At 50.0% G+C, this 25,612-nt stretch overlaps 11 protein-coding genes across 11 annotated transcripts; 6 read left to right on the top strand and 5 right to left on the bottom strand.

Moving 5' to 3' along the window:
• Window positions 1–43: 43 nt before the first annotated feature.
• N7517_007287 (PhzF family phenazine biosynthesis protein) lies at window positions 44–1,048 on the top strand (the record flags this gene model as incomplete). Its single annotated transcript, XM_056725017.1, has 1 exon — window positions 44–1,048. One exon carries the CDS (start codon window positions 44–46, stop codon window positions 1,046–1,048), a length of 1,005 nt encoding a protein of 334 aa, XP_056581267.1.
• Window positions 1,049–1,171: 123 nt separating this feature from the next.
• Window positions 1,172–2,905, bottom strand: N7517_007288 (cytochrome P450; the record flags this gene model as incomplete). The annotated part of the gene is made up of 2 exons (XM_056725018.1): window positions 1,172–2,703; window positions 2,752–2,905. 2 exons carry the CDS (start codon window positions 2,903–2,905, stop codon window positions 1,172–1,174), a joined length of 1,686 nt encoding a protein of 561 aa, XP_056581268.1.
• A 260-nt stretch (window positions 2,906–3,165) lies between these two features.
• On the top strand, window positions 3,166–4,656 carry N7517_007289 (Cytochrome b5; the record flags this gene model as incomplete). Its single annotated transcript, XM_056725019.1, has 2 exons — window positions 3,166–3,396; window positions 3,448–4,656. 2 exons carry the CDS (start codon window positions 3,166–3,168, stop codon window positions 4,654–4,656), a joined length of 1,440 nt encoding a protein of 479 aa, XP_056581269.1.
• A 993-nt stretch (window positions 4,657–5,649) lies between these two features.
• Window positions 5,650–7,633, top strand: N7517_007290 (Dehydrogenase multihelical; the record flags this gene model as incomplete). The annotated part of the gene is made up of 2 exons (XM_056725020.1): window positions 5,650–6,305; window positions 6,373–7,633. 2 exons carry the CDS (start codon window positions 5,650–5,652, stop codon window positions 7,631–7,633), a joined length of 1,917 nt encoding a protein of 638 aa, XP_056581270.1.
• Window positions 7,634–8,313: 680 nt separating this feature from the next.
• On the top strand, window positions 8,314–9,653 carry N7517_007291 (uncharacterized protein; the record flags this gene model as incomplete). Its single annotated transcript, XM_056725021.1, has 3 exons — window positions 8,314–8,545; window positions 8,596–8,707; window positions 8,813–9,653. The coding sequence occupies 3 exons, from the start codon at window positions 8,314–8,316 to the stop codon at window positions 9,651–9,653; spliced, it is 1,185 nt and encodes a 394-aa protein (XP_056581271.1).
• A 452-nt stretch (window positions 9,654–10,105) lies between these two features.
• rfeD (uncharacterized protein) lies at window positions 10,106–11,939 on the bottom strand (the record flags this gene model as incomplete). Its single annotated transcript, XM_056725022.1, has 5 exons — window positions 10,106–10,786; window positions 10,847–11,260; window positions 11,335–11,486; window positions 11,551–11,719; window positions 11,826–11,939. 5 exons carry the CDS (start codon window positions 11,937–11,939, stop codon window positions 10,106–10,108), a joined length of 1,530 nt encoding a protein of 509 aa, XP_056581272.1.
• A 1,983-nt stretch (window positions 11,940–13,922) lies between these two features.
• Window positions 13,923–14,933, bottom strand: N7517_007293 (type 1 glutamine amidotransferase; the record flags this gene model as incomplete). The annotated part of the gene is made up of 1 exon (XM_056725023.1): window positions 13,923–14,933. The coding sequence occupies one exon, from the start codon at window positions 14,931–14,933 to the stop codon at window positions 13,923–13,925; it is 1,011 nt and encodes a 336-aa protein (XP_056581273.1).
• A 1,168-nt stretch (window positions 14,934–16,101) lies between these two features.
• N7517_007294 (TauD/TfdA family dioxygenase) lies at window positions 16,102–17,518 on the top strand (the record flags this gene model as incomplete). Its single annotated transcript, XM_056725024.1, has 4 exons — window positions 16,102–16,404; window positions 16,470–16,735; window positions 16,812–17,072; window positions 17,155–17,518. 4 exons carry the CDS (start codon window positions 16,102–16,104, stop codon window positions 17,516–17,518), a joined length of 1,194 nt encoding a protein of 397 aa, XP_056581274.1.
• Window positions 17,519–18,539: 1,021 nt separating this feature from the next.
• Window positions 18,540–21,352, bottom strand: N7517_007295 (anaphase promoting complex subunit 2; the record flags this gene model as incomplete). The annotated part of the gene is made up of 2 exons (XM_056725025.1): window positions 18,540–20,801; window positions 20,861–21,352. 2 exons carry the CDS (start codon window positions 21,350–21,352, stop codon window positions 18,540–18,542), a joined length of 2,754 nt encoding a protein of 917 aa, XP_056581275.1.
• A 560-nt stretch (window positions 21,353–21,912) lies between these two features.
• On the bottom strand, window positions 21,913–22,410 carry N7517_007296 (V-type ATPase assembly factor PKR1; the record flags this gene model as incomplete). Its single annotated transcript, XM_056725026.1, has 1 exon — window positions 21,913–22,410. One exon carries the CDS (start codon window positions 22,408–22,410, stop codon window positions 21,913–21,915), a length of 498 nt encoding a protein of 165 aa, XP_056581276.1.
• Window positions 22,411–23,523: 1,113 nt separating this feature from the next.
• On the top strand, window positions 23,524–25,435 carry N7517_007297 (sugar porter family MFS transporter; the record flags this gene model as incomplete). The annotated part of the gene is made up of 5 exons (XM_056725027.1): window positions 23,524–24,049; window positions 24,128–24,600; window positions 24,652–24,997; window positions 25,050–25,126; window positions 25,190–25,435. 5 exons carry the CDS (start codon window positions 23,524–23,526, stop codon window positions 25,433–25,435), a joined length of 1,668 nt encoding a protein of 555 aa, XP_056581277.1.
• Between the last annotated feature and the right edge of the window lie 177 nt (window positions 25,436–25,612).

A 25,612-nucleotide genomic window follows, 5' to 3' on the forward strand; every position in this document is an offset into this window, starting at 1 on the left:
CACTCTCCATATTATAGCATATTTCCTTAGTCCAACTCCCACAATGTCTCAACTCTGCTACTATATAATCGACGTCTTCTCATCCATTGCCTATCAAGGCAATCCCCTCGCAGTGGTAGACACCACATCCACCACTCTCACCTCCACCCAGATGAAACTACTCGCAAGACAATTTAATCTATCGGAAACAACCTTCATCTGTCCCCCAACAAACACAAAAGCTACCTGGCGCCTGCGATCGTTTCTCCCCAACGGGGTAGAAGTTTTCGGAGCTGGTCACAACTCGCTCGGTGCCTGGTGGTGGATTGCAGGTTCGAGGCTTTTGGGAGACATCGCACAAGATACGGAATCCGGTCGGACCTACTTCCAACAACTAGGCAATGAGATCCTACCGGTGGAAGTATCGCGATCAAACCTAGGAGATCTTGTGGTCTCGATGCGCCAGGGACAACCGCAGTTCTTGAATCAACATACCAACCATCAATCCCTTGCGACATCACTTGGGATCGACGCCTGTGATATTGGACTAAGATACTCGGATTTTATACTCGACCGGGCAATGGTGGTTACGACTTCACCTGCTCGTCATCTCTTGGTTCCAGTTCGAAGCCTCAATGTCCTGAAAAGTGTCAGCTTTGCCAACAAAGAAGGGATTTCCAAGGAGCTTGACAGTACTGAAAGCCATAACAGTGGCATGTATGTTTTCGCATCTGCGGAAAATGAGTCCGGGCCAAAGACTCCGAGATTTGAGGCCCGATTTTTCAGTCCGGGGATGTCAATGGAAGACCCAGCTACGGGTTCGGCCGCTGGGCCATTGGCTGCTTACTTGTGGGCGAACAATATCCTAACTTCGATAGAGGGTAGAGTATCTGAAATTGAAGTTGTGCAGGGTGTACAGACTGGGAGGAGATGTCTGATGAATTTGAGCATTGCGCCGAATAAAGAAGATTCGGCTAGCATCACGATTTCCGGAACTGGTGTGCTGGTTGCCAATGGAAATATCATGGTTCCTAGCTCTGAGCTTTCCTTTTCAGAGGGCATTCGTTAGGAGATCAGAAAATATCAGGTGTCAATTCTTTTGTACATAGCATTACCTGCCATCTATGAGTCTAACGAACAAAGATCAATCCAAATCCACGCCAAACCAATCTAAATAATAGTGCTCCAACACTTAAGCAGTAGCAGTTCTTTTCTTAGCCCGAACATAGAAGTTCAACGGCCGAATCAACTGGAATTCAGGATCATACTCGACAGCCTCAAGGCCTTCACGGGTGAACTCATAACGCGAGACAAGTTCCGATAACAAGATCTTCACCTCAAGCAGCGCAAAGTTGAATCCAATACAGCCACGGGGACCCGTAGCGAAAGGAATGTAAGCGCAACGATGCTTGTTCTTAGTTTCTTCGCTAGTCCAGCGATCGGGATCGAAGCGGAAAGGATCGCGCCAGACTTCTGGGTTTGTGTGGATAGAGTACAGGTTGGGGACGATGACGCTGTCAGGGGGTAGACGGTAACCACCGGGCAGGACGACGTCTGTCTTCGTCGTGCGGCCAGGCTGGAAGGAGGCGTTGTGCAGGCGCTGGGTCTCTTTGACGAAGCAGTCGAGGAAGGTCATACTGTGGGCAAACTCGGGCGTCCAGTCAACGGGCTTGTCGGTGTTGGCGACGCCGCGCTCACACAGCTCTTCGTAGAGACGGTCTTGGGCGCCTTCATAGGTGACGAGGCAATAGAGGAGCCACGACATCAGAGCGGAGGTGGTTGTGAAGCCGGCACCAGTGACAATGAGCATGTTTGCGACAATCAGGCCTTCGGGGAATTTTTGGCCGGATTCGTCGACGGTGTTGAGTAGGTAGTCGACTACGCAAGAGGCTTCGACTGCGGCTTGGTTCATGGGCATTCCGTCGATGCCGGAGCCCTTGACTAGGTCGATCTTCTCCTGTAGAAGGGAGTAGATTGTGCGCTGGACAAGCTTAAGACGGGCGGGATCACCGAAGGGAAGGTGGCGGTACCATTCACCTCGGGAGGTGATCTTCTTATTGAGAGACAGCAGACTGGCAATGTTGGTGACGATCGGGTGCAAAGGGGCGTCGACATCGGTGAAGTGTTCGAAGTCGGTGCCCAAGGAGAACTTTCCGATGGTTTGAGATGCTAGCTTCACCATGTACTGGTAGGCGTTCCAGGACTTGCCGCGGGCATCGAGTTCATCAAAGACTGCAAAGGACTTGCGCACACACTCCTGCATCAACGGGGTGTAGTGGCGCACTGCCTTGGGACCCATCGCTGGTGGTAAGAACTTATGAGCCAAGCGCCAGTTCTCAGTCTCGGTATCTCCGATAAAGATTGCTGTGTTGTCCTTGACACCCCAAAGAGGGTGGCTTTCGTTAATCTTCTTGGTCATGTAGACCGATTCAGTCAGGGCGACAGCTGCCACTTCAGGGCTATCAGTCAAGTATGTTGTCTTGCCCATGTTGGTGGTCTTGATGACATGGCCATATTTGCGGAAGAGTCGGTAATGGTTGCCCAGGTGGTCGGGGAAGATCTCATAGAAGCTGCCCACTAGTGGGAGACCCTCGGGGCCTTGGGGGCTCTGGACTGCCTGGCCATCAACACGGAGACCGATGGGTGTAGTTTGTGATGAGGGTGCAGCAAGGATTTCCTCTACTGACAAGAGTTCGGTTTCATTTTCTCCGTGGAAGGTCAAGCCTGATCATGTTAGCACAAGTAATGTATATAGTTACACGGAACACATACCAAGTGGTGCAGCAACATGAAAGACAGCTCCCACAGCACGCTTGACGTCTTCGATCTTCCATTTGGAATCTAGAGTCACAGGCTGTGCTGTTGATACTTCATCTCCGATGAAGTAAAACACGGGATCGGGATTTGGTGCTAGTCCAACAGGCATGATGGATTTTGGTTAATATTTTAGATGAACCATTTGAAAACCACTGTTCTTAAATATCTTCCCTCTCTTATGGCAATATCCGAATTATCCAGTGGAGCATTAGACATCGTCTTCGTTAGTATAGGAGGATCGGCATGTAGATCCACTTCCGAACTTCGGGCGAACTTCGCACGAGAATATCGGATATAGGGATTGACATATTTTATGTTTATATAAATGTTTGGTGGATTTCAAGTTAAGGAATTCAATCACCTCACACAATGTACACCCTCGAAGAAGTTCAAAGGCATAACAAGCCAGACGATGTTTGGATTATTCTACACAACAAAGTCTACGATGTCACCAAATACCTCGAAGACCACCCTGGCGGCAGTGCCATCTTGATTGAGGTCGCTGGCACAGATGCTACTGAGGCATTCGAAGAAACTGGTCACTCTGACGAGGCTCGTGAAGAGTTAGTGCAATATTATGTTGGCGACCTGCCGTCAGAGGTATGTTTTCCAAGCCCTAACTTGAGATGACAATAATCTGACTTGATATAGGAACACGCCGAATCAATCGAGGTCTACCGTCCTACCTTTGAGCAAGTTGCACAAACCGCTGTTGTATCTGTCAAGCCATCACCCAGTCGGATTCGTTCCTTGGCCCTGTCGTTGCTAAAATTTGGCATGACTGGCGCTTTGGGAGGCGTGGCTTTCGCCGGCTACAGCAACGGATGGGGTCAGTTTGCTCCAATCTTAAAGAAGATATCGGAGAGTACCTCGACTGTTCTTTCCAACCACCCCACCTCCTCCCGCCAGTTCTGGTCCGGATTCGGAATCGCCAGTGTCGCCCAGCTGTCTATCACATTCGGGGTGACAATGTGGATTTCATCTAAGCTGGATGTCCAGCAAGAGTTCACTCACCACTTGCCTCACCGCACATCTCGCTCCGACAGACTCATCTTCCGCAAGAAGGTCTCATCAACTGCCAAGAAGGCTCCCACCAAGGCACTCCCCACAAGCCCCCTAGACCCACGCCAGTTTAAGAGCTTCCCTCTCACCCACAAAGAAGTCGTCTCCCCCAACGTATACCGATTCACCTTCGGCCTCCCCAGCACAGATGACATCCTCGGTCTCCCCACAGGCCAGCACATCGCCTTGCGCGCCATCATCAACGGAAAAAGCGTCTCCCGTTCTTACACACCCGTCTCCAACAACACCGACCTGGGTCGCATCGAGCTCCTAGTCAAGGTATACCCCCAAGGTCAGATGACCAAGCACCTCGAGAAAATGAACATCGGTGATAGTATCGAGATCCGTGGCCCAAAGGGTGCAATGCAATATACCACCTCCTACGCGAACCACATCGGTATGATCGCGGGTGGTACCGGTATCACGCCCATGTACCAGCTCATCCGAGCTATCTGCAATGACAAGGCCGATACTACGAAGATGAGCTTATTGTATGCGAATAACACCGAGGAGGACATTTTGCTGCGCAGGGAGCTGGATGACTTTGCTCGTGAGAACCCGCACAAGTTCTCTGTGCAATACGTGCTTTCACAGGCTGGTGAGGATTGGACTGGTCACCGTGGCTTCGTCTCGCAGGATCTGATCCAGAAGTATTTGGCACCTGCCGATGAGGACAATAAGATGTTGCTGTGCGGCCCGCCGCCTATGATTAATGCGATGAAGAAAACTCTCGCTGGTCTGGGGTGGAAGGACCCTAGTGCTGTTTCCAAAGCTACGGATCAGGTCTTCTTGTTCTAAGGATATTGTGATATTATCAGTGGACGGAGTCTAAATTGTACAAAAGTTTGAATTTGATATAGATATAGAGATAGTATACTGGCACTAGTTACATTTCCAATCACCTTTCGATAATGCCTAGCTCTCACTCTTTTGTATGCATTTGGTGTTCTTGGGTGTCTAGCTGCTGGTATTATGGCCTAGCAGGAGCATCGGCATTTCCATATCCAACCTCAATATATTGCGAAGTATATCTTTAATGCCTCAGGTTGGTATTAAAAATGACGTCGTCTTCAACCTTCCAAGGTTCTTTCATTTCTCTGATGCTGGTTTCACTCCCTCCGCGCTTCTAGAAGAATCAACACAGAAATCAACCAATCTTCCGTCAATAATAGTCAATATTAAGTGGAGTTGAACGGCTAACACCGGGCTGAACGGCAGCAGTTTCCGGGTCTTAGCCTAACAAAATGAAGAATCTGAAGAATCTTTGAGCTCAAAGCTTGTCTAGAATAAACGTTCTGCAAGTTCCTCCGAACTGTTTCCGAAACGATTCCGTTGCGACTCCGGGCCGAAAAGCGTTCCTCCACTATCCGAACTCCCTCCGGTGTATGGAGATCCCAAATCTACCTCAACTCTTGAAGTTTATTGGCTTTGACAACACAACAACCCTACCTAGGTACATCCGTGATATCCGCGTCTTTCTGTTCCTGGGACTTCATACCCATAATGCCGGGTTCCGGTGGCGGAGCCCTAACATGTCCAATAGCCTTGGGGTGGTATATTGCGATCCGAATGCATAGCAAGCCTCCTCATGGATATATGGATATCCTTGTGAATTCGGATCCTGGATTACAAAATTTTATATAAGGAAGCCTATATTCCACTGTCGCCCTTGTGATTTTGTCCTCGCTAAGCCAACACCTTTCCCGCCCTTCACGTCATATCTACATACTTTTTATACACCAACACACATCTACAACGCCACCTCCCCTCATACTCCTACCTACCTCCAATATGGGTGTTAAGCCCAGAACCGACCGCCCGGTTGCAATTATCGGCGCCGGCGTCCTAGGCCGCCGCATCGGTTGTGTCTTCATCGCTGCTGGCTATCATGTCCATATGCGGGATCCCTCGCCGGTGGCTCTCCGTGACGCGGCGGAGTTCATCGATCACCACAAAGCCGAGTTCTCTTTAATGCCACGCATCCACAAGGCACGCGAAGAAGATAGCGAGGGAAGTGCGAGCGACCCCAAAGTCGAGACCTCCATTTCCCAGGTTGACCTCGAGTCGTCTACTTCCGCACCCTACGGAATCTGCAAGACATTCACTGAGCTCGAGTCCGCTGTTTCCAATGCTTGGTTAGTTATCGAGGCTGTCCCTGAGGTGCTGCAGTTGAAAATTGATACTTTGGCGGACTTGGATAAGTACGCTCCGGCGGATTGTTACATCGGCTCCAACAGCTCCTCTTTCAAGTCAAGTTTGATGCTCGCTAAGGTCACTCCCAAGCGTCAAGAGAAAGTCTTCAATATTCACTTCGCTATGCCTCCTGCTATCCGCATGGTCGAGCTGATGACCAGTGGCAAGACCGAACCCGAGATTTTCCCCTACTTGGAGACCGTCTTGGGTGAGTGTGGCATGCTGCCAGTGACAGCTCGCCGTGAATCGACCGGGTATGTATTCATCTTCCAAAAGCCAAACCATATATAGGACAGCAGACTGACCCAAGAAAACATATAGATTCGTCTTCAACCGCATGTGGGCAGCAATCAAGCGCGAAATCATGTGCATCCTCTCCGAAGGCGTCAGCGACCCTAGCGAAATTGACCTGCTCTGGGAACACATGTTCAGGAACGGCCCTCTCCCCTGCCAACTGATGGACCAAGTCGGCCTCGACACTGTCGCCTTCATCGAAGACAACTACATCCAAGAGAGGGGTCTCCCCTCCGCCCCGACTGTCGATTGGCTGCGCAAGGAATATATCGAGCAAGGACGCCTCGGCAAGAAGAGTGAAAAGGGCGGCCTCTACCCCCCGCTCGCGAAATCTTCTTCGGCAGAAGCAACCCCCGCCAACCCGCACAGCGCCGCAAAAGACATTTATCTGCTAGACGTCGGCCTCGGCGGAAACGCCAAGGACGTTTCACAGGTGCACTCGAACGGCAAGATCCTGCGCCTCAACCTTGCAACCCAGAAACTCACCCCTGTTGTGGTCGGCCAGAACCTGCCCGACGGTATTGACGTGTCACTGGCCACGCAGCGCGTCTTCTGGTCGAATATGGGCCGCAGCACGGCGGGCTGTGACGGCTCGGTCTGGTCGGCTGATTTGGAAGGCGGCGATGTCACCTGCCTTATCCCCGTTGGACAAGTACACACGCCCAAGCAGCTCGCTGTGGTCGAATCACGGAAGCAGATTTACTTCTGTGACCGCGAGGGTATAAGCGTGCACCGCTGTGATTATGACGGTAGTAACCACGTTATCCTGGTGCAGCGGCAGGTGGTGCCTGGCTCGAGTCTGTTGGAACAGATGACGCTTTGGTGTGTGGGTGTTGCTGTCGATGCTGAGCGCGGTCTCTTGTATTGGACCCAAAAGGGGCCTTGCAAGGCTGGTCTTGGTCAGATTTTCTGCGCAGGCTTGGATATTCCTGCCGGTGAGACTGCTGAGAATAGGACTGATATCCGGCGTCTGTGGAACAATCTTCCTGAGCCTATTGATATTGAGTTGGATAACGAGAGTCAGACTCTGTACTGGACGGATCGTGGCGAGCACCCATTCGGCTGCACGCTGAATCGTGCGTACGTTGGCGGTGAAGAGATGGATATGGAGAAGGTTATTTTGGCGCGTCACTTCCACGAGCCTATCGGCTTGAAGTTGGATAAGGCGAATAACATCGTGTATGTGGCTGACCTGGGTGGTAGCTTGTACTCGGTGTCATTGGAGGATGGAGTTAAGACTGAGCTTGCGCGCAATGATGCTTGTTACACTGGTTTGACTCTTGTTTAGAGAGATATATATAAGGATATTTGAAGATTTGATCTGCGGACCTAGACCTCAACAATTTAGAGATATCATGTATCTGCATACATAGGCAATCTAGAGAGAGAAAAAGAGAAGAAAGTCGGGGGGGGGGGGGGGGGCTCCAGCACTCGCACCTTCCCAGAATGTCTCTTTCCTAGTTCTGACTTTATGGATATAAACATGGAACACCTTCTTGATCCCCAAAGTTATCCATCCAAGGTTAAGTCCACTTCGATGCCGGTTGTGCCTTCCCCACAGCCATCTACTCTCTGGACAAAAGAAACTGCATTTCGGCCTAACCCCTGTTTCAGCAATCTCCCACGAAACATGGGGTGAAAACAAAGCGGGTGAAACGAAGCTAAGAGAGTCAGAAATAGCACGTTGTATTCAAATATATGTAACCATAAAGTGGCTTTCGAAGCTTGTTATGACGATGTGGCTTAAATAAATATACTACACTACAGTCTTATCTGCATCTACTTCATGCATATATGCACAATTGAAACAGACTAAAGCAATACAACATAAAACATAATGTCACCCTTTCTCTACCCCTCGATTCCAATGCACGGGCAAGGACTGCCGATCCCACGCGTTGATCGCGTCTTTCCCATCACCTCCGTACATCTACACCCTCAATCCCCAAATAGGTAGCAACACCAAAAATGCATCTTCAAACCCTCCTCCCCATCCTCTCCGCCTTAGGAACAACAGCCGCCATTGCCATCAAACCCCCAACCCATCTCTGGGCAACCCACTACAATGGCAATGTCTACACCCTAACTCTGAAAGACAATGATCTCTCTGTATCGCAAACCCTCAACACCTGCGGTGACATGCCAAGCTGGCTAACCCTAGACGCGCACACACGCACCGTCTATTGCTCTGACGAGACTGGTACTGCCGATCCTTCCACCCACGGCTCACTGACGGCCCTGCATGTAAAGCCAGACGGCACGCTGCGCGCGAAGGCGCTGTCGCGAAGGCTGTCGGTGGCGGCGTGAATAGTGTTATCTATGAGGCGGGTGCAGGGAAGAAGTTCATTGCGATTGCGCATTAGTAAGTTTTTGTTTTACTTTTTCTTTCTTACCTTCCCGGGGTCTTCGTCTTGCCTTGCATTGGGTATAGGTGTGATAATGAGAATGTGTATTAACAATCCAACAGCGGAGGCTCAGCCATCTCAACCTTTGCCCTACCAATCAAACAAAACCAACCAACCCTGCAAGCCTTCCATTTCAACTTGACCAGGCCGGGCAAAGTGGCCCAACAGGACTCGTCGCACCCACACGAAGTCTTCCTCGACCCGACCGGCTCATTCATCGTCAGTCCGGACTTAGGCGCGGATCTGCTGCGCGTGTACGCGATCGAGGATGGCCGGTCGGGAAAGCTGTCAGAGTGTCCGAGCGTGAACGTTACCTTTGGTAGCGGACCGCGACACGGCGTGTTCTGGACAGATGGCAGCGACCGGTCGGCCGGAGCTGGGTCGACCCATTCGCAAAAGACAGAGGCTGTTGGCGAGACGATGATGTATCTTGCTAACGAGATCGGAGGTACGATGATGGTGTTTGATGTTTCGTATCCGAGATCTGGGTGTTTGTCTTTTGAGAAGACGCAGACGATGGTGCCATATCCTGGGGGTGTTATGCCTGAAGGTGCGACGCCCGCTGGGATTAGCAGGATTGGGGACGAATTTTATGTTTCGATTCGAAGTGATCAGGGGTTCGCGCCCAATGATTCGATGGTTGTGCTTGATCGGTCGCCGGAGGATGGGTCGCTTGAGTTGCGCGACTCGTCTTCTGCGCTTGGGAAAGTGCCGCGGACTTTTGTGATCAATCGGGCTGGGGATTTGGTTGCGATTGGGAATCAGGCTTCTGCGACAGTTGCAATTGTGCGTCGGGATCCGAAGACGGGGAATCTGGGCGAGGAGGTTGCTACAGTACATGTTGGTGAGCCTGGGAAGGTTGGGACTGCGGAGGGTCTCAGCAGTGTCATCTGGGATGAGTAGATATTTGCAGTTATATAAATCAATTGCATGCTGTGACGGCCACAGCTCTCTTCTATAAACAGTGTAGCAGAATGAATCATTGCAGTACAAGTTCGCATCACATGAAAGACTTGAAAAAAGCATCAAAAGCATATACCTCATGACCAAAAGATATGTCCACCTAAACCCCAGAATGCGAAACGAAAGAAAATGTAGACCTGTGAATGTTGAAGACCAGCTTCTCCGGGTTTTGCTCTCGGAAACCTGCACCGAAAAGACCTGGCCTGATAATAACAACTCCTGCAACATCGTCTCGATGATGAATCCTGCCAGATCGTGGTGGAAAAAAAAAAAAAAACCCCCAAAACCGATCGAATGATGAAGAATAAATAACAATATAAAAATGAACGTGTATCAAACATCAATCGTAAAATGCGTAAAGCCAAAAGTTTAGGCTGTCTTATTGAAGTCGTTCACTTGATGTCGATTTGGAATGCCTTCCATTTGCCTCCCACCGTTCGACATCGTGGACACCCACGAGGACCAGGGTAACTTGTCGGTCCTTGTGACGGGGCATTGTTTAATAGCCCATTCCCTGGAGTTCGGAATGAAGCGGGCGGACTTGAAATGAACATGCCCACACAGTCGCGGCAGACTCCACAGATGCACTCCGTACAGGCATAGCACTCATTTAGTGCCGAGGGTCGTTTGCAATTAGCGCAAAACACCTGAACCTCTTTGTTGCGAAAAGACGCCGGAGTAGGATTTGAGAATCTGTGTTGTTGGCGCTGGGACATGGACGGGATAAGATTCATAACTGGGCTGGAATCGGAGTTTACAGACGGCGCGATCCCCGAAACCGACGAGGCAAAGTTTCTACCGGAGGCTGAAGACATGGAATCGAGCGATGATTCAATAGATGGGAATGGTTCCAGGTCGTTCTCACGGCTGCGGTTGTTCTCGTATGGTGGTGGGGTCAATGATTTGTGCAAAGGCGAGGCGGCATATGACTGCGGTGGGAAGGGCCTATGTGAAGAGATAGGAGGCAGTCCTGCAGACTGGAAAGCGGGTGGTAGCGACGACCGATTTTTCACTCCAGAGGGAGCAGACGTCACGTTGGAAAGCAGTGGGGCAATCGTTGGAGATCGACCAGCCTGCGTTTGGTGCATCAGCGCCGGGGGAAAAAAAAGGTCCAAAATTGACTTCAAACTCACCTCTGAATATTGCTCATCGTCTACTTCGGTTGCCGACGTTGCGGCTTCAATCAAATCCTCCCAGCGCTTGCCTTGCGCCCAGGCCGCGGTTTGCGGCTCTGCTGAAAGGGCTTTGCGGTCAGTGAGACTTGGTCGCCGCCCGAATTCCTTTGACTTGGGACGATCCTGCTTGGGCTTCCGGGCAGATTGGGTAATGGAAGATTTGCGTGGGCGGCAAAATTTGTCTCTCCGCTGGATTGGCGGTAATGTGGATGAGCGACCGGGTGGGGAGTGATTGAGGATGGACGGAAGAAGCTCGCGGGGACGAGGGGTGAACGGCGGAAGAGATTCCTGCTTGAAATGGTCGCGGAGTGGGGGAAGTTCAATAGCTCCACGCATGCGAGGATGACTCAAGTCGGTATCCGAATGGGTATCCTGGGGAAATGCGGGTCAGTGCCACCGTGGAGAGACTCGGGCTTCGAAGCCCACAACAGCCTGGAGCGACAAACCATGTCTGTATCCCAGTCCGAGGCCAGTCGATGGTGGTGCAGTTGTGCCAAAGCAACCGCCGCAGTGGCCGCAGCTGGGTGGGGTTCATCCAGAGCTCGAGGGGTAGCCGGGGAGCCGTCAGCGACATAGACGTCCCTTTCCGGCGCCACATCTGTGGGTAGCCGTCAGTATCCCAGTGGCGAGAAAGCAAGTCAAGAAAAGTAAAAAAAACTGACCATGGGGTCGCCGAGGTTGAGCAGGTTCCGGGGGTGACAGCTGCACCCGTTGCTCGAGCGGGGTGTTCACCATCAACAGGAAGCTCTCCTCGGTAGCCGGGAGCTTCGGGATGTAGTGGTTCGGATGCGCACGTCGGATGTGCTCCTGCATGGAGCGATAGCGTTTCTCCTATAGCACCAACCGAATTAGTTCGAGTTGAACTCAAGAGTTGCACGGGGGTTATATAGCTTTAAGCTGTCCAAGGTGATAGGTGGGGCTCGGGGCAAATACTCACACCCAGGCATCTTTTGCGACAATTGGAACTATCGTTGTTCTTCAAGGGACAGACCACCTCATTATTGGCATCGGTTACCGAGAAAGAGCTGGTCAGTGAGCTTCGAGGAGGCATGGTGCATATGGTCATCCGAGATCCCGGGAGTTGAGATAAAAAAAGGAGGGGCGAATAAAAAGATCAGCCAAGCACAGACAGGGTTTATGTGAACAATAGGCAATGCAGTTCAACATGCTCTGAAGTAAAAGAGAAGTGGGAAGCGAAAAAGGCAGAGGGAAAAAAAGGAAAAGGAAGAGGGCGGCTCATACATTCAGAGTACTTCGAGGCCCCCGTGTGGGTGAAAGTCATTGGGGGGTATTACGGGTAATTACGCAGTTCGCCTTATTCTATTTTTTGCTCCATACTTCTTTTTTTTTTTGTATATATATATTTCAATTCTAAATTCCATATCTGCAAGTAATAGTAATTCTAGTCAGGAACAGCTTTTCTTTCTATGCCTTTAGTTACTGAGCCTCGCATACGTGACTATCGTCCCTATCGAGTATCGATAACCAAAAAGAGGGGCGTGCAGCTCTGAGCTTCCCTTGTAAAAAGAAATACCCATGGAACGTTCATTAAAAATGAAATTACACAAGGGAGAGAAAAAAAAAAAAAAAAAGGGAAAAAATTGAAACTGTACGGTATTAGGTATTTAAATACAGCCGAATTAGCACGGCTTTTCGGAAACCCCGGTGGAACACCGAGCTCTAGCCATTTTTATCTGTGCGTTTTCATATTCTTTTATCTGATATCTGAGATGGATAATTTTACTCGGACTATTTAAAAAGATATGTACTATAAATGCAGAAAATCTAATTTGCAGCGTTACCGGGAAAAAGGAAAGGAAAAAAACGGTCACGATAAAGGCGCTATCAGCGGCCCCTCTTGAAGCTCTCCCCAGCTCCTGAGCTTCATTCCAGAAGGGAGGGAAGCTCCGGGTGGCGAACTAGCGCCACGATACAGTGTAATATTACGTATTCGAGGTTTCCACGGTTTTATTATTTTACATATGTATTTTCTAATTTTGTTCTGAGCATACAATAGATACAGTAATGCAAAGTATCTGGTGTCTGTCAAGTGTATGCCCTGATGATATACTTCTAAACCTATTCACATTGAATACATTAACCCCAGCTCCGATCTCCTCCGTTTACCCTTCTTATCGAATTACCTAAATACCCCTAATACGCTGTATAACGAACTGCCGATGAAGAGCATCCCAAAGCAGCCTGATTGGCCCCCTAATCTCCACCTGGGGGCACCGAGTCACCAATTACCTCCATCCTCATTGGTACAATTCAGACGCCATCCCGGTTCTGGGTGGCCGTGCAGGGGGGATCACTAGAAAAGTCTGAGATTTCAAGTTCGAGGTTTTATGCTCAGAGTACGGAGTACAAATATCTAATAATGCTAATATCTGATAATATATTGATATATATAAAATACATCTAAGCTGTTACCAGAATAATGTACACCATCTATAAATGTCAAGCATGTCACGCTCCACTTAATATGAGTGGAGAGCTTGCGAGTCGAGACTTTCTTGTTCTACATTGTATCTTATCTGCCTTGGATTTCACGTCAGGTGCTTTCATGCCTATAATTATACTCACTCCATACTTGTATCCGATCTTTCGGATCTAATGCACGTCTATGGCCATTGTACCTCGTAATCCTATCTACATCCTTGTTCACACCGCATTGATCCCTGCAGAGCAGCATACCAAATGCGCCTTAGCCATGCAGGGTCCGACAATCATCATGGCAAGTAAGTCTTTCGCCACTGTCGAGGGGGTGAGGGCGGACTATAATTGTACAGTACATCCCGTTCATGTCCCATCTTGTAGCATTATCCGAAACCCTTGCTGCGGGGCTTACCTTTCAAGGGATTCAACATCAACAAAGTCGCTCAACCGCAGAAATGCAGAAATGCAGAGACCGGATTCGACAAATTGTGCCCAATAACTGATTGAAAAGCGTAGCTCTCCAGCCAATATCGCTCAATCCCATACATATCCAAGCATAGTCACATCTCACCCCGACCGTAAAGAAAACCCTCAATCAATCCAGCGGAGGCGTAATCATACCAGTACCGCCACCACACCCAATCAAATCTCCATCCTCCCCAGCAAAGAACAATAAAACCGCCTCAGCAGCAGCCTTGGCATCATCATCATCATCCTCTAACCCAGGAACACGCGAGCGATAAATCAGCTCCAGATACTCTGCCACAACCGCCGACGACCAACCTGCACGACGCCCAAACTCCTGCACAAGCTCCCCGTTGACAAAGGTATCAAATTCAAAGTGACCCTGGTACGTCAGGACCCGACCAGGGTTATAAAGACCCTGGATAGCGCACTGCGCACTACTCCCGATACTAGACCATGGTGCCGGCAGCGAGACCCCCGCTTCGCCCGCAGCAGCTTGAGCATCGGGCGTCGGGACCACCGCATCACCGTGGATCAGCTGTATGCGAAATGGATTCTGAGCTGTGGCGCGCGCAAGAGGCGAGAAGCGCGCGGTGAAGGAGGGCTCGAGGGTGATGGGCTGAATGCCCATTTCGTACCCGGCAGGGGAGTGCGCAACATGGAATGCTGATTTTGGTGGGTGGTTTGGGTTTGCGTTGGTGCTGAGGAGAGCTTGGGCGATCATCTGGTGCCCGAAACAGGAGCCGAAGAGCTTTACGTTTGGGTAGTGTGTGTGCACTGTTTGGATGTAGGATTGCATTGCGTGGATCCAGGGCTGGTCTTCGTATGCTGAGGATGCTGAGCCCGTGATTAGGATCGCGTCTATTGGACTCAGTGGTCCGCCGGTGTGAGGCTCGGCTGGGGACTTGAGGTTGGTTCGTAGGGTTTCCAGAGGAGGTAAGGACCCGCCTATGGCATCAAAGGCCGTTACATGAACGGCGAGAGGTCCATTTTGGAGGGTTTCTGGCGTTTTGTTCAGGCGTTCGGCGGCTGCTTGCAGGAGGACGCGGAATTGCGAACTGTATAGACCTCGCGCTTTATATACCGAGAGGCAGGGAATGTCGGCATCTAGCACGGCCACGTGGATCTTGTGTTGGGCCATGGGCTTGAATATCCTCTATCCAAGTGATTTTCAAGTGAATATAATGTGCCAAGCGAGAATAGGATATATGAATCTACGAATATAAGAAATGAAAAACTTCGATGTCAAAGGGCGCTCGCATCCCCACGCCCGATAAGGATTTGAGTAATCTGGTGGGGCATCCAAAAGAGGAAATTGAATCCATGTCTGCAGAAGATTGAAGCATAGCATCAAGAACGACATAAAAAAAAATCTAACGTCATAAAATATATAGATTAAAGTGACAGTAGAAAGGAAAGAAAGAAAAAGATGTTGAAATAGTGCATCCAAAGACCATTAAGAGGTATGTCAATGCGCGCGAGAGCAAGAACAACCTCTACGCGATATTCGCAGGTGGTTGCATAAGAAGGTAAGTATTTTGACATAGATCCAAGGATATAGCGTGAATTATCACAGCAGAAGCGAGCCGAGTCGGTTGATAAAGCGACGCGTGGACAGATCTCAACCATGTGCTTCCGCAAGCCCTAAGAGCCGCCCATATTTAAGATAAAGCGTTGAGGGATCTTAGACTTCTCGCCCGATAGATTATTTACATTTATGGGCTGATAGCTGAGATCTGCCTTGATCATTTCTTTTTTTGGATCCAAGCAACCCGACCAGCCGGTTCATGCACGACCGCCGGTGATCGGTCGTGGTCATAATATGTTGTGCTAGAGGATAACCTTAGTTTATCGGCCGAGACTGTGACTGGTTGGATGCAGATGTATACGATTTATATTAAAGCTATACTGTGTACTCCATAGCTCCAAGGTTAGCTACTACATGTCGGATCCTCGGGTACCCCCTATTTCAACGTTGATCCAACGTCAATTACTACACAGGAATCTAAGATGAATTCCTTTTACATACTCTTTATTGTCCTGTATAGTTCCAAATATAAAGCAAAATACGTGCTCCCCCACTGCCATCACAACATTCTACCCCGCAAATTGCGCCATCTCGGCCCCTTCCCCAATCAGCTTCACTTCTTCAGCCTTCCGCTATACAATAACATTGGAAGACTTCGTAAAATTATCTCCTGTCACGCCATAAAGTCCACTACATTGCTCATCTACAACTGAGAATATAAATAAAAACCAACAACCCTGCATTTAGTGCTCTGTATATCGTATTAACCTTCTCTTTAATCATGGCTCCCGCTGCTACATCCTCTCTCCCAACTGCCCCTCACAACCTCGCAGGGCCCATCTCATGGGATCTGTTCCCAGATGGACTAAAAACCACCGGCCAGCATCCCCCACTATACGACCACATCATCCCCTTCGACAAATTCCCTAAACAAATCACCGGCCCAACAGTCTGGAAAGCCGAGGACTACCGCGAGAACCCAGAAAAATGGACGCATGTCTTCACCCAGGACCAGATCAATGAGCTGAGCTCAGCATCAGATGTGTTCCTCGCATCTAAGACCCCACTGACCGGAATCTCGAAGGTGAGAGAAGATCAGAATTCTTATCTACAAAACTATATAACCGAAACTAATCATACCTTCAATAGACCAACTTCCAACTTCCTAATCTAGCCGCCTACCTACACGACTTGCGCGCAGACCTCATCGACGGCAAGGGCTTCATCCTCTTCAAGGGCTTCCCTGTCGAGAAATGGGGCAACCACAAATCCGCCGTGGCATACATGGGTCTCGGCACATATCTCGGCTACTTCGTCAGCCAGAACAGTCGCGGCCACGTCCTTGGCCACGTCAAGGATCTCGGCGAGGACTCGACCCAGATTGACAAAGTGCGCATCTATCGCACTAATGCTCGGTGAGTTTGACAGTCTCAGTCTCCAGTGAATTCACAAGCACACAAAACGAGCAATCGGCTGACCCTCCCCATCCAGCCAATACTTCCACGCCGACGACTCAGACATCGTCGGCCTCCTCTGCATCGCCAAGGCCCTCGAAGGCGGCGAATCAGACATCGTCTCCTCTCATCACGTCTACAACGCCCTCGCCGTCGAACGCCCAGACGTCCTCAAGACCCTCACCGAACCAATCTGGTACTTCGACCGCAAGGGCGAGACAAGCAAGGGACAGGAAGATTATATCCGCACCAGCGTGGTGTACCTCGAGCGCGGCGAGAAAGGCCGTGTCTACACAAAGTAAGTCCCATCACACCGCCCCTCCATCCCCGCCCCATCTCCAATGCATAATCCTCATTCCAGTATCTAACAATAATACCAGATGGGACCCATACTATGTCCGCTCTCTCGGCCGCTTTAGCGATGCAGGAATCATCCCCCCGTTGTCAGACGCACAACAAGAAGCCCTGCGCGTACTGGAAGAAACATGTGTGCGCTTGTCACTGCACATGATTCTCGATATTGGCGATATTCAGTTCTTGTCAAATGCACACGTCCTGCATGCCCGCACCGCGTATACAGATCATGCACCACCTGCCCCGCGCCGTCATCTTATGCGTCTTTGGCTGGCGACGCCTGAGAATGAGGGTGGGTGGAAGTTGCCATTCTGGGATAGCAATGAGAAGAAGAGGGGCGGGATTCAGGTCGATGATCAGGTTCCTGTTGCGCTTTTGGATGCGGAGTGAGGTTTGGTTTGGCTGGTTGCGGGTTGGGGTTATAGATTCGAATGATACCTTTTTCTTCTTTTTACCCTTTCTTCTCTGAATTGTTTAGGATTGGGTAGGCCTTGGGTATGGCTTCTTAGGTTCTGTATAGATGGCAAGGTAAGAGACTTCCGTATCATCGCTGTATGACGGCAGCTTCGATATCATCTGACTGTATTGCCATTTCTAAAGTTGCTCTGGAAATGAGATTGTTTACTTTTATGGGATACCAATGTGCACCTTCCGTATTGGGCTCGTCACCCACCCCAATTCCCCCATCGCCTTAAGCCACAGAAAAATATAAACACCTGCCCCATCCCACTTTCTCTTTCTTTCTTTTTCTTCTTTCCTCAACCGTTCAGTCTCACGTCCAATGATGGATCTATTGAGGGCACTGGTTGGATCTTTGCTGCGGCCCAGGTTAGGCTGAAACTAGGCTGGGACCTCCCGTCTAATGACACGAAGCATGTCGGGGGGGGGGGGGGGGGGGGTACAAACCTGCGGGCAGTGCCCCTCCGACCGCTGTGGATACAGACTGTACTTACTTGGGTTCTCCATTGACCGTCAAAAGCTGAGCGCCATGCTCCTTGAGCCAACTTTTTGTTCTTCCCACGGAGATAGCTCTCCGTGACACGGTGTCTGATCTCTCTTGTGTTAATTTATATTTTCTGTATCTCATTGTTTGTTGCCGAGTGCCTGTTTCCCATTGTGGAGAGGCTCAAGTGCGATCGAACCCTGTGCTTGCAAAGAATTGCAGGGGAAAGCAAGTCAAATTGCTTGAAGGATGGAAGTTTTGTCTGAAGATGTGAGTAAAGTTAATTTATGTGATGAGGAAGAAGAACATGAAGAAATGCCAGGTAGATATTAGATGTGAAGACCCTACGTTGAAATACAACTAATTGACCAATCTATCATTCATAAATCATATTCTTTAGAGGGTATTTTGTACATCTGTTCCAGCAACGCCAAAGAAAAAAAGCTCACACTCGACAGACGCCTAGTGCTAATGCACGATCTTGTAATTACCCCCGTTGACAATCTCCAACTTGCCCTTTGAAACCATACCACCCAAAAACTCGCGCAACTCCTCGTTGCTGAAGGGGAACCCACCAGGAACGGCTATCTTCAGCATCATGACGATACGATTCAGAGCCATTGGTCCTTGATTCGTGAGCATACCCACAATGAACTGCCAATGCACATTCATTTTCTCCATGGCAGCCGCCTCAGCGGATTCCTTTGCTGCTGCCGCTGCCGCTGCTTCAGCTGCTGCGGCTGCGTTGGCCGTGTCACCTGCTTCGCTGTCCGAGGCGTCGCTAAAGTCTCCGGCTGCGTGCGCATGGTGCTCGTCCTCTTCTGTGGGGAGGATTTCCAACACGCGGAAGGTGTCGCGGTGTACCTCGGTGAGGATGCGTTTGCTGACCCAGAAGAGACAGGCGCTGCGTATGAGGGGAAGTGTCATCTCGAGCTCGTCGGCGAGTTCCGGGATTGTTTTCGTGGCGGGTTCCCTTGAATCGGACTGGAAGGCATAGATTACGGTTGCTTGCCAGGTTGTCACTTCGTCTTTGAAGGTGTGATTCTCTAACTCCAGCTCGACAGTGACCTGGCCCAGGGCGTTGCGCCACATGAGTTTACGCGAGTCCTTGCGCTTTTCGAAGCAAGTCGCGTACCGCTCTTGCAGTTTGATTATTTCATCGGGGACCTTGAATTCTTGTTCTTGGAACTCCGGCCAGAAGAAGCGTGATAGAATCTTGGCGTGGAGCTTTCCGACGCCTGCTTGCTTCCGATGTCCAGACAATATCTGATCATTCCGTACGGTGAGGTCGAGACGTCGTGAGTCGGCAATATCTTTCAGCATCACCTCGCATGCCTGTAGTGCCGAATCACCGAATCGGACCTTCAGGAGCTCTAGTACTGTAATCTCTTGGTCGTAGTTCTGGCGTTTCTGGATGAGGCGGTCGGCAAGAAGAGTTTGCATTTCCTTCACGAAGGTCTCCTTCGAGTCGAACAAGCTAACCAGACTGTCAATGACATCTACACTCCTCGACTTTTTATAGTCGGGAGCAGCATCCACTGGATCGGGCACCCAGTACAAATCGTCATAGTCCAGTTCGCTCCTATTGTTTTGCATGGAATGCTGGTGGACCTTGGTCAGCTCTGCTGCCAGCTCCGTCAAGGTGTCGCTGGTAGTTGTCGGTCCGTCGGCTGTCGTGGGGTCCGCCAATAGACCACTAACAATCACCTTGACGGTGTCATCGCGGTCTCTCAGGTATCGCCGGATCGGCCGAGCGATGCGATCCAGCAGGACACCCTTGGGGTCTAAGATATGAAATGCTCGAATGATCGAGATGTAAACCTGCAAAATTTCGACTGTAGAAGCACCGGGGTGCAACAGCCGCTGGAGCAAGTTAATAGAAAAGAAATTCGTCACATACAAGCGTGCTCCAGACGAGTTGCTTGTGAAACGTCGCAGATCCTCGACCGCCCCGCTGCTTACAGGCCAATCAACGACCACATCAAAGAGCTCGCTGACTCGAAGCTTTCCTAGCCGGGCAATGCCCATCACTCGCCACTTTTCCACGTCGCGAAAGCTCACTTCCATTGCCCCGGATTGGGTTCCAGCGGGATCGGAATGGATGATGGCGAGAACCTGCACAGCGAGCCGTGCATAGACATTTTCGACCCATTGTTCCAGGTGCTGCGGTGCGGTTGAGGGCGACTCCCACTCACCCGCGTATGCGGCGCGAATGAAGTCTCCCATCATCACGTTCATCACGTTGGCGAAGACCTTCTGGGCCTGGTCGCCGCCAAGACCGACAAGCTGCAGACCGTTGAGAAACGCCAAAAGTCGATCTCTTGCCATAACCACACAGCTATCTTCGCCCTCGACCATCATGTGTGCCTGGGCTTCGGGTGATTCTTGCCTCCAGTCTTTGTACGAGACAGAGTATGCCCGTTCCATCTCCGTTCCGTCAAGGCTCATTCTATCCGCATCGGAATCCTCGTCCAGGGTATCAATGCCTAGGATAATCACAGCATCTTGCGTGAGCTCTCTGGCGAGAAGTGGTGAAATTTTTTTCCATGGTAGACTGTATTGAACCACCGTATGAAAGGCACGCTGTAGTTGAGCCAAGAACCCTCCTGGGTGGGGATTAGCTATCAACGGAAGCAGATATTGCACGACAGGAGCGAGATAGATTCGACGCGCAAGCTGTAAGCAGTCCACGATTGTCCGGAGCAGAGCTTCTCCTGGGAACTTTAACAACTACAAGACCGTTAGCACAGACAGACTAACCAAATTCAAACGAGAAACTGCTTTCATACCTTAGATAGCCCTGTCCGAAAATTGACCAGAAAATGTCTCCGAATATCATTCCCATACCATTCAAACAATGTCCACGGAGAAGCTCGCATAAGATACTCCAGCGCCTCGGCCGTCTCCTTCGACGGAGGGCTGAGCCGGTTCCATTCCTTCAACGCCTGACTTCCATCAGTGTTCCGGAAGTTATAAAGCAACTCGAATCCCAGATTGGGCACAGATAGAAACTCTTTCGCCACCTGCCGCGCCTGGTTTAATGTGTCTTCCTCTGGAGATGCAGCATCCGTCGATCCCCCAATCGTCGCGAATGAGGTTGATTGCGAGTCTGCTTTGAAGGTTGATGAGGAGTCGGTTGATTCTTGGAGCGATGCGACTGGTGTCTGCTCGCGTTGAAAATCCGAGGTCGACTTCGGCGGGTGAGCTTCGAGAGACGCGGGGGAGAAGACGGAGCCGCAGACGCGCCTACGTCCCACATTGAGGGGTACGGTTGAAAGCATTTTGATCAAGGGACATCGGACATTGTGAGATGCAGCTCGCTGGGATTTTTTTTGGTTGCTGCTTCGATTGTGTTCGATGGTTGCCTCTGTTATGTTGCGACGGAGTTCAATGTTTGGATTGGAGGAAGGTCACGTGGATGATTTGCTAAAGCTTCACCCTCCACCGGTTTTGTTTACTTCCTTTTGTACAGTGGATGGGTTGTTTTAAATGTTATTGTTAATGGATGTATTCGGAGAGAAAGAGGATATTAAACTCCTGCCGAAAACAAAACCAAGCGCGATCTGCTGTAAATTTCACCATCTACATAGTATGGGGTATCGATCCAAGACAAATAGACAAGAGAGCATTGCGTATATACGAATCCAAATCCTAAATCCAACCCAGCACCCAGCCAAGGCACGCGAAAGGTCGAGACAGAGTTTGTATCACCGTAAACGCGTCCTATACATTCGTTGAAAGGTCCGGGACCTGGTGAGCATGCAGTGTGCAACCATGTTCCACCGAGACGTGTGTAGATATTTCGAAGCAAGGTGTTGTATCCTTGAGTGTCAAGTGTTCCTCAAGACTGAGTATCATCAACCTTCTCCCACTCGCTATCAGTGCTCCCATACCCAGACCCCTCACCACCGGTGCTAGGCCGCTTCTTCTGATCGCGCGCCGTGGGCAGCAACCCGGACGTTGCACTCCCGGTCGTGACAGCAGTAGACTTATCTATCTTCTTGGCGACGAGAGCTTCAGTCTCCGTGTCGCTGTCGGCACTTTCTCTTACGGGGCTCTTCCGGCGCGTCTTCGCGTTGTCACTCTCCTCTTGTTTTTCTTTTTCAGCCTCCTGCGCTTGTTGAGCAAGTTGCACCTCTGCGGCGAACCAGTTGATGGACCACCATAGTCCAGCACTGATGATGGATAGGGCGACGAAGTGGAGGCTGTAGGTGGCTAGGAGGAGGGCGAGGAAGATAAGCTGGAGTGCGGCGAAGGTGACGTTGGTCGCGATCAAAAGCGTTGGGGTGGGTCCTGGGGTGAAGATGCTGGACCACAGGTCCTCCATGAAGGAAGCCATGATTTGCAAAATGAAGTGGGAAATCCGAATGTTTGCAGGGTGAGGGGGGTCGGGAACTGGAATCCGTTGGGGGAAAATGGTTACCGCTCAGCTTGGGCTCTTCTCCACGTCAAAGTGGACGCAGTGGACAATGAATTCCGAAATTTATCAAGGGGATTTTGGAAATCTAGGAATCTACCCCATACACCCCCGTGGGGAATCTGGTCAGGATATTATCTAGGTATCTAGGTATTCTACCTATTTCTGCCTATTCTGCCTATTCTACTGTTATTAATTCAGTCAGATGAAGGGATCAGGCCTACGTCTTACACCATCACGGGATAGATCGGCTTATAGTCACTTGACTTTCCGAAATACACGCCCCGGCCCGAAAATGATAGAGTTCGAATACTACACATGTATATATTAGAACCTGGCAAGTTTCGTTGCATCTCGTGATAGTGATCCCTAATTTGTTAACCTGTATCTGTTTGAACTAGTTATGCAGTGTCTTGATATCCATAGATGGTAGGCAAATGAAGAGTAAAAGGATAGGAGAAGCTGATAGTAATATTGAAGATGTAATGACAAGCACCATACTATGTCTATGGGGTCAAAGTAAAAGCGGATATGCCCTACAATATTGCAGGGATGAGCCTGTCTTCCACCTGACCTATCCTGGCCTGGCCAGGCGTAATAAAGTTATGGCTGAGAGCCTTATTTCTCAAAGGCCGAGTATAGACGCAAGAGGAAGTTGAAACGTCCAAGAACTATACCAATAGCCGCCACCAATTGACGACTTGCTATTATGTCCTCCGTGTTTTCCCCACAATCACAATAGTGCCGATCTTCCCCTAACCCGCTGGCCGAACCGTCGACTTCGTCATCTACCCCGACCTGGATCCCGAGCCCTTGCCTTATTGGCTTGTCTAGCCGGGGGGGACCCCACGCCGTCCTATAGGTCCCGATTCACGGAGTGAACTAACCTTTTATACTACCCCAGCTTGGTAATTAGGGGGAAAATGGGTATAAATATCGGAGCGCCTCCGGGGTATAAGGTGAATATCAAAGCGTTTGCCGCTTCAATCACATAATCTTCGAGTTCTTCAACTCCTCTCTCAATCTCCATTCAAAATGGCTGATGACATTCCCGCTACGAAAGAACTATCCCATGATCCCGTGGTAGATGGCTTCTCTCACCATGCGGACAACATTGCCTCTGACCGCGAACCCTATGGCCCACCCGGTCTGCGCGGTCTGGCAGCCAACCCGTTCGTGGTCCTGTGTGCGGCCTGCTCAACGCTAGGTGGTTTGCTTTTTGGTTATGACCAAGGTGTTGTGTCGGTGATTCTGGTCATGGAACAATTCTTGACGGAATTTCCACGGATAGAAGAGAGTAACCCGGGCTCAGGCTTTGCGAAAGGTTTGTTGACGGCGATGATTGAGTTGGGGGCTTTGATTGGTGCTCTCAACCAGGGCTGGATTGCGGATAAGATCTCGCGACGGTATTCGATTCTTGTCGCCGTTGCTATCTTCACTGTTGGCTCTGTGCTTCAGACTGCTGCCTATGGCTACCCAATGTTGACAGTGGCTCGGCTGATTGGAGGTGTCGGAATCGGAATGTTGTCTATGGTTGCACCGTTGTACATCTCCGAAATCAGTACGTTTTCTCCTCGGAGGATTTTCTTTCCTTCCTCACACATGTGATATAAATGCTTATTCCAATGTCTCCTATTAGGTCCCCCCGAATGCCGTGGTACTCTCCTGGTTCTCGAAGAATGGTGTATTGTCCTGGGCATTGTGATTGCCTTTTGGATTACCTATGGCACACGATACATGGTCGGTGAATGGGCCTGGCGCCTTCCTTTCCTGCTTCAATTGATCCCGGGTTTTGTCCTTGCTGCCGGTGTATACGCTCTTCCGTTCTCACCCCGTTGGCTGGCTTCGAAGGGTCGCGATGAGGAAGCTCTTGAGAGTCTTTGCAGGCTCCGTTCCCTGCCAGCCTCCGACAGGCGTATTCGTCAGGAGCTTATGGATATCCAGGCCGAAGTTCGCTTCCACCAGCAAATGAATAGGGAAAACCATCCAGATTTACAAGGTGGTGGCACAAAGAACTCCATTCTGCAGGAGCTTTCGTCGTGGGCCGATTGCTTCAGGAAGGGCTGCTGGCGTCGTACTCACATCGGTATTGGACTAGGATTCTTCCAACAGGTGAGTTCTTTGTATGTGGAGATAATCAACCTATGCTAATCACATGGATAGTTCATTGGTATCAACGCTCTTATCTACTACTCTCCTACCCTCTTTGCGACAATGGGTCTCGACTCGAGCATGCAACTTATCATGTCCGGCGTCCTCAACGTGGTACAGTTGGTGGGTGTTACCACTAGTATTTGGACCATGGACGTCGTTGGTCGTCGCAAGTTGCTTATAGTTGGCGCAGTCCTCATGGCTCTATCCCACATTATTATTGCTGCTTTGGTCGGAATTTTCTCTGCCGATTGGCCGTCCCACAAAGCAGAAGGGTGGACCAGTGTGGCCTTCCTACTATTCTATATGCTTGCCTTTGGGGCTTCGTGGGGTCCTATCCCGTGGGCTATGCCTTCAGGTACGTCTTTCTCCTTTCATCCTGTTATCAGGCACCAATCTAACATATCCAGAAATCTTTCCTTCTTCCCTTCGTGCGAAGGGTGTTGCTCTTTCAACTTGCTCCAACTGGCTCAACAACTTCATCATTGTGAGTTTCTCGTTATCATTATTGGGTTACACTATGTGTTAAAGATACTAATTATTTATGCAGGGTCTTATCACCCCGCCTCTCGTCCAAGATACCGGTTACGGTGCTTACGTCTTCTTCGCCGTCTTTTGCATTCTCGCCGGATTGTGGACTTACTTCTTTGTGCCAGAAACCAAGGGTAGAACTCTCGAGCAGATGGACCATGTGTTCAAAGATAACTCTAGCGAGGAAGAAAAGGCTAAGAGGCGCGTGATCGAGAACGAGCTGATTCGTGCCCAGTATGAGGATGCGCACCGGGAGTTTGCATGAACCAATCTGTCTCACCATATATATATCAATTGAGCACTAGCGAACTCTCTCAGATACCCATTCTTGTAACTCACTTAGCATAAACAAGGGAAATACTACGATATTATGATTTTATGAATGAAAACCAAATAATTGATTAATCTTGTACTTGCCCGGAGTGGCTGAAACCCGAACCGA

This window comes from Penicillium concentricum, assembly GCF_028827145.1.
Source record: "Penicillium concentricum strain IBT 3081 chromosome Unknown utg000002l_segment0_segment0, whole genome shotgun sequence".
NCBI lineage: Eukaryota > Fungi > Ascomycota > Eurotiomycetes > Eurotiales > Aspergillaceae > Penicillium > Penicillium concentricum.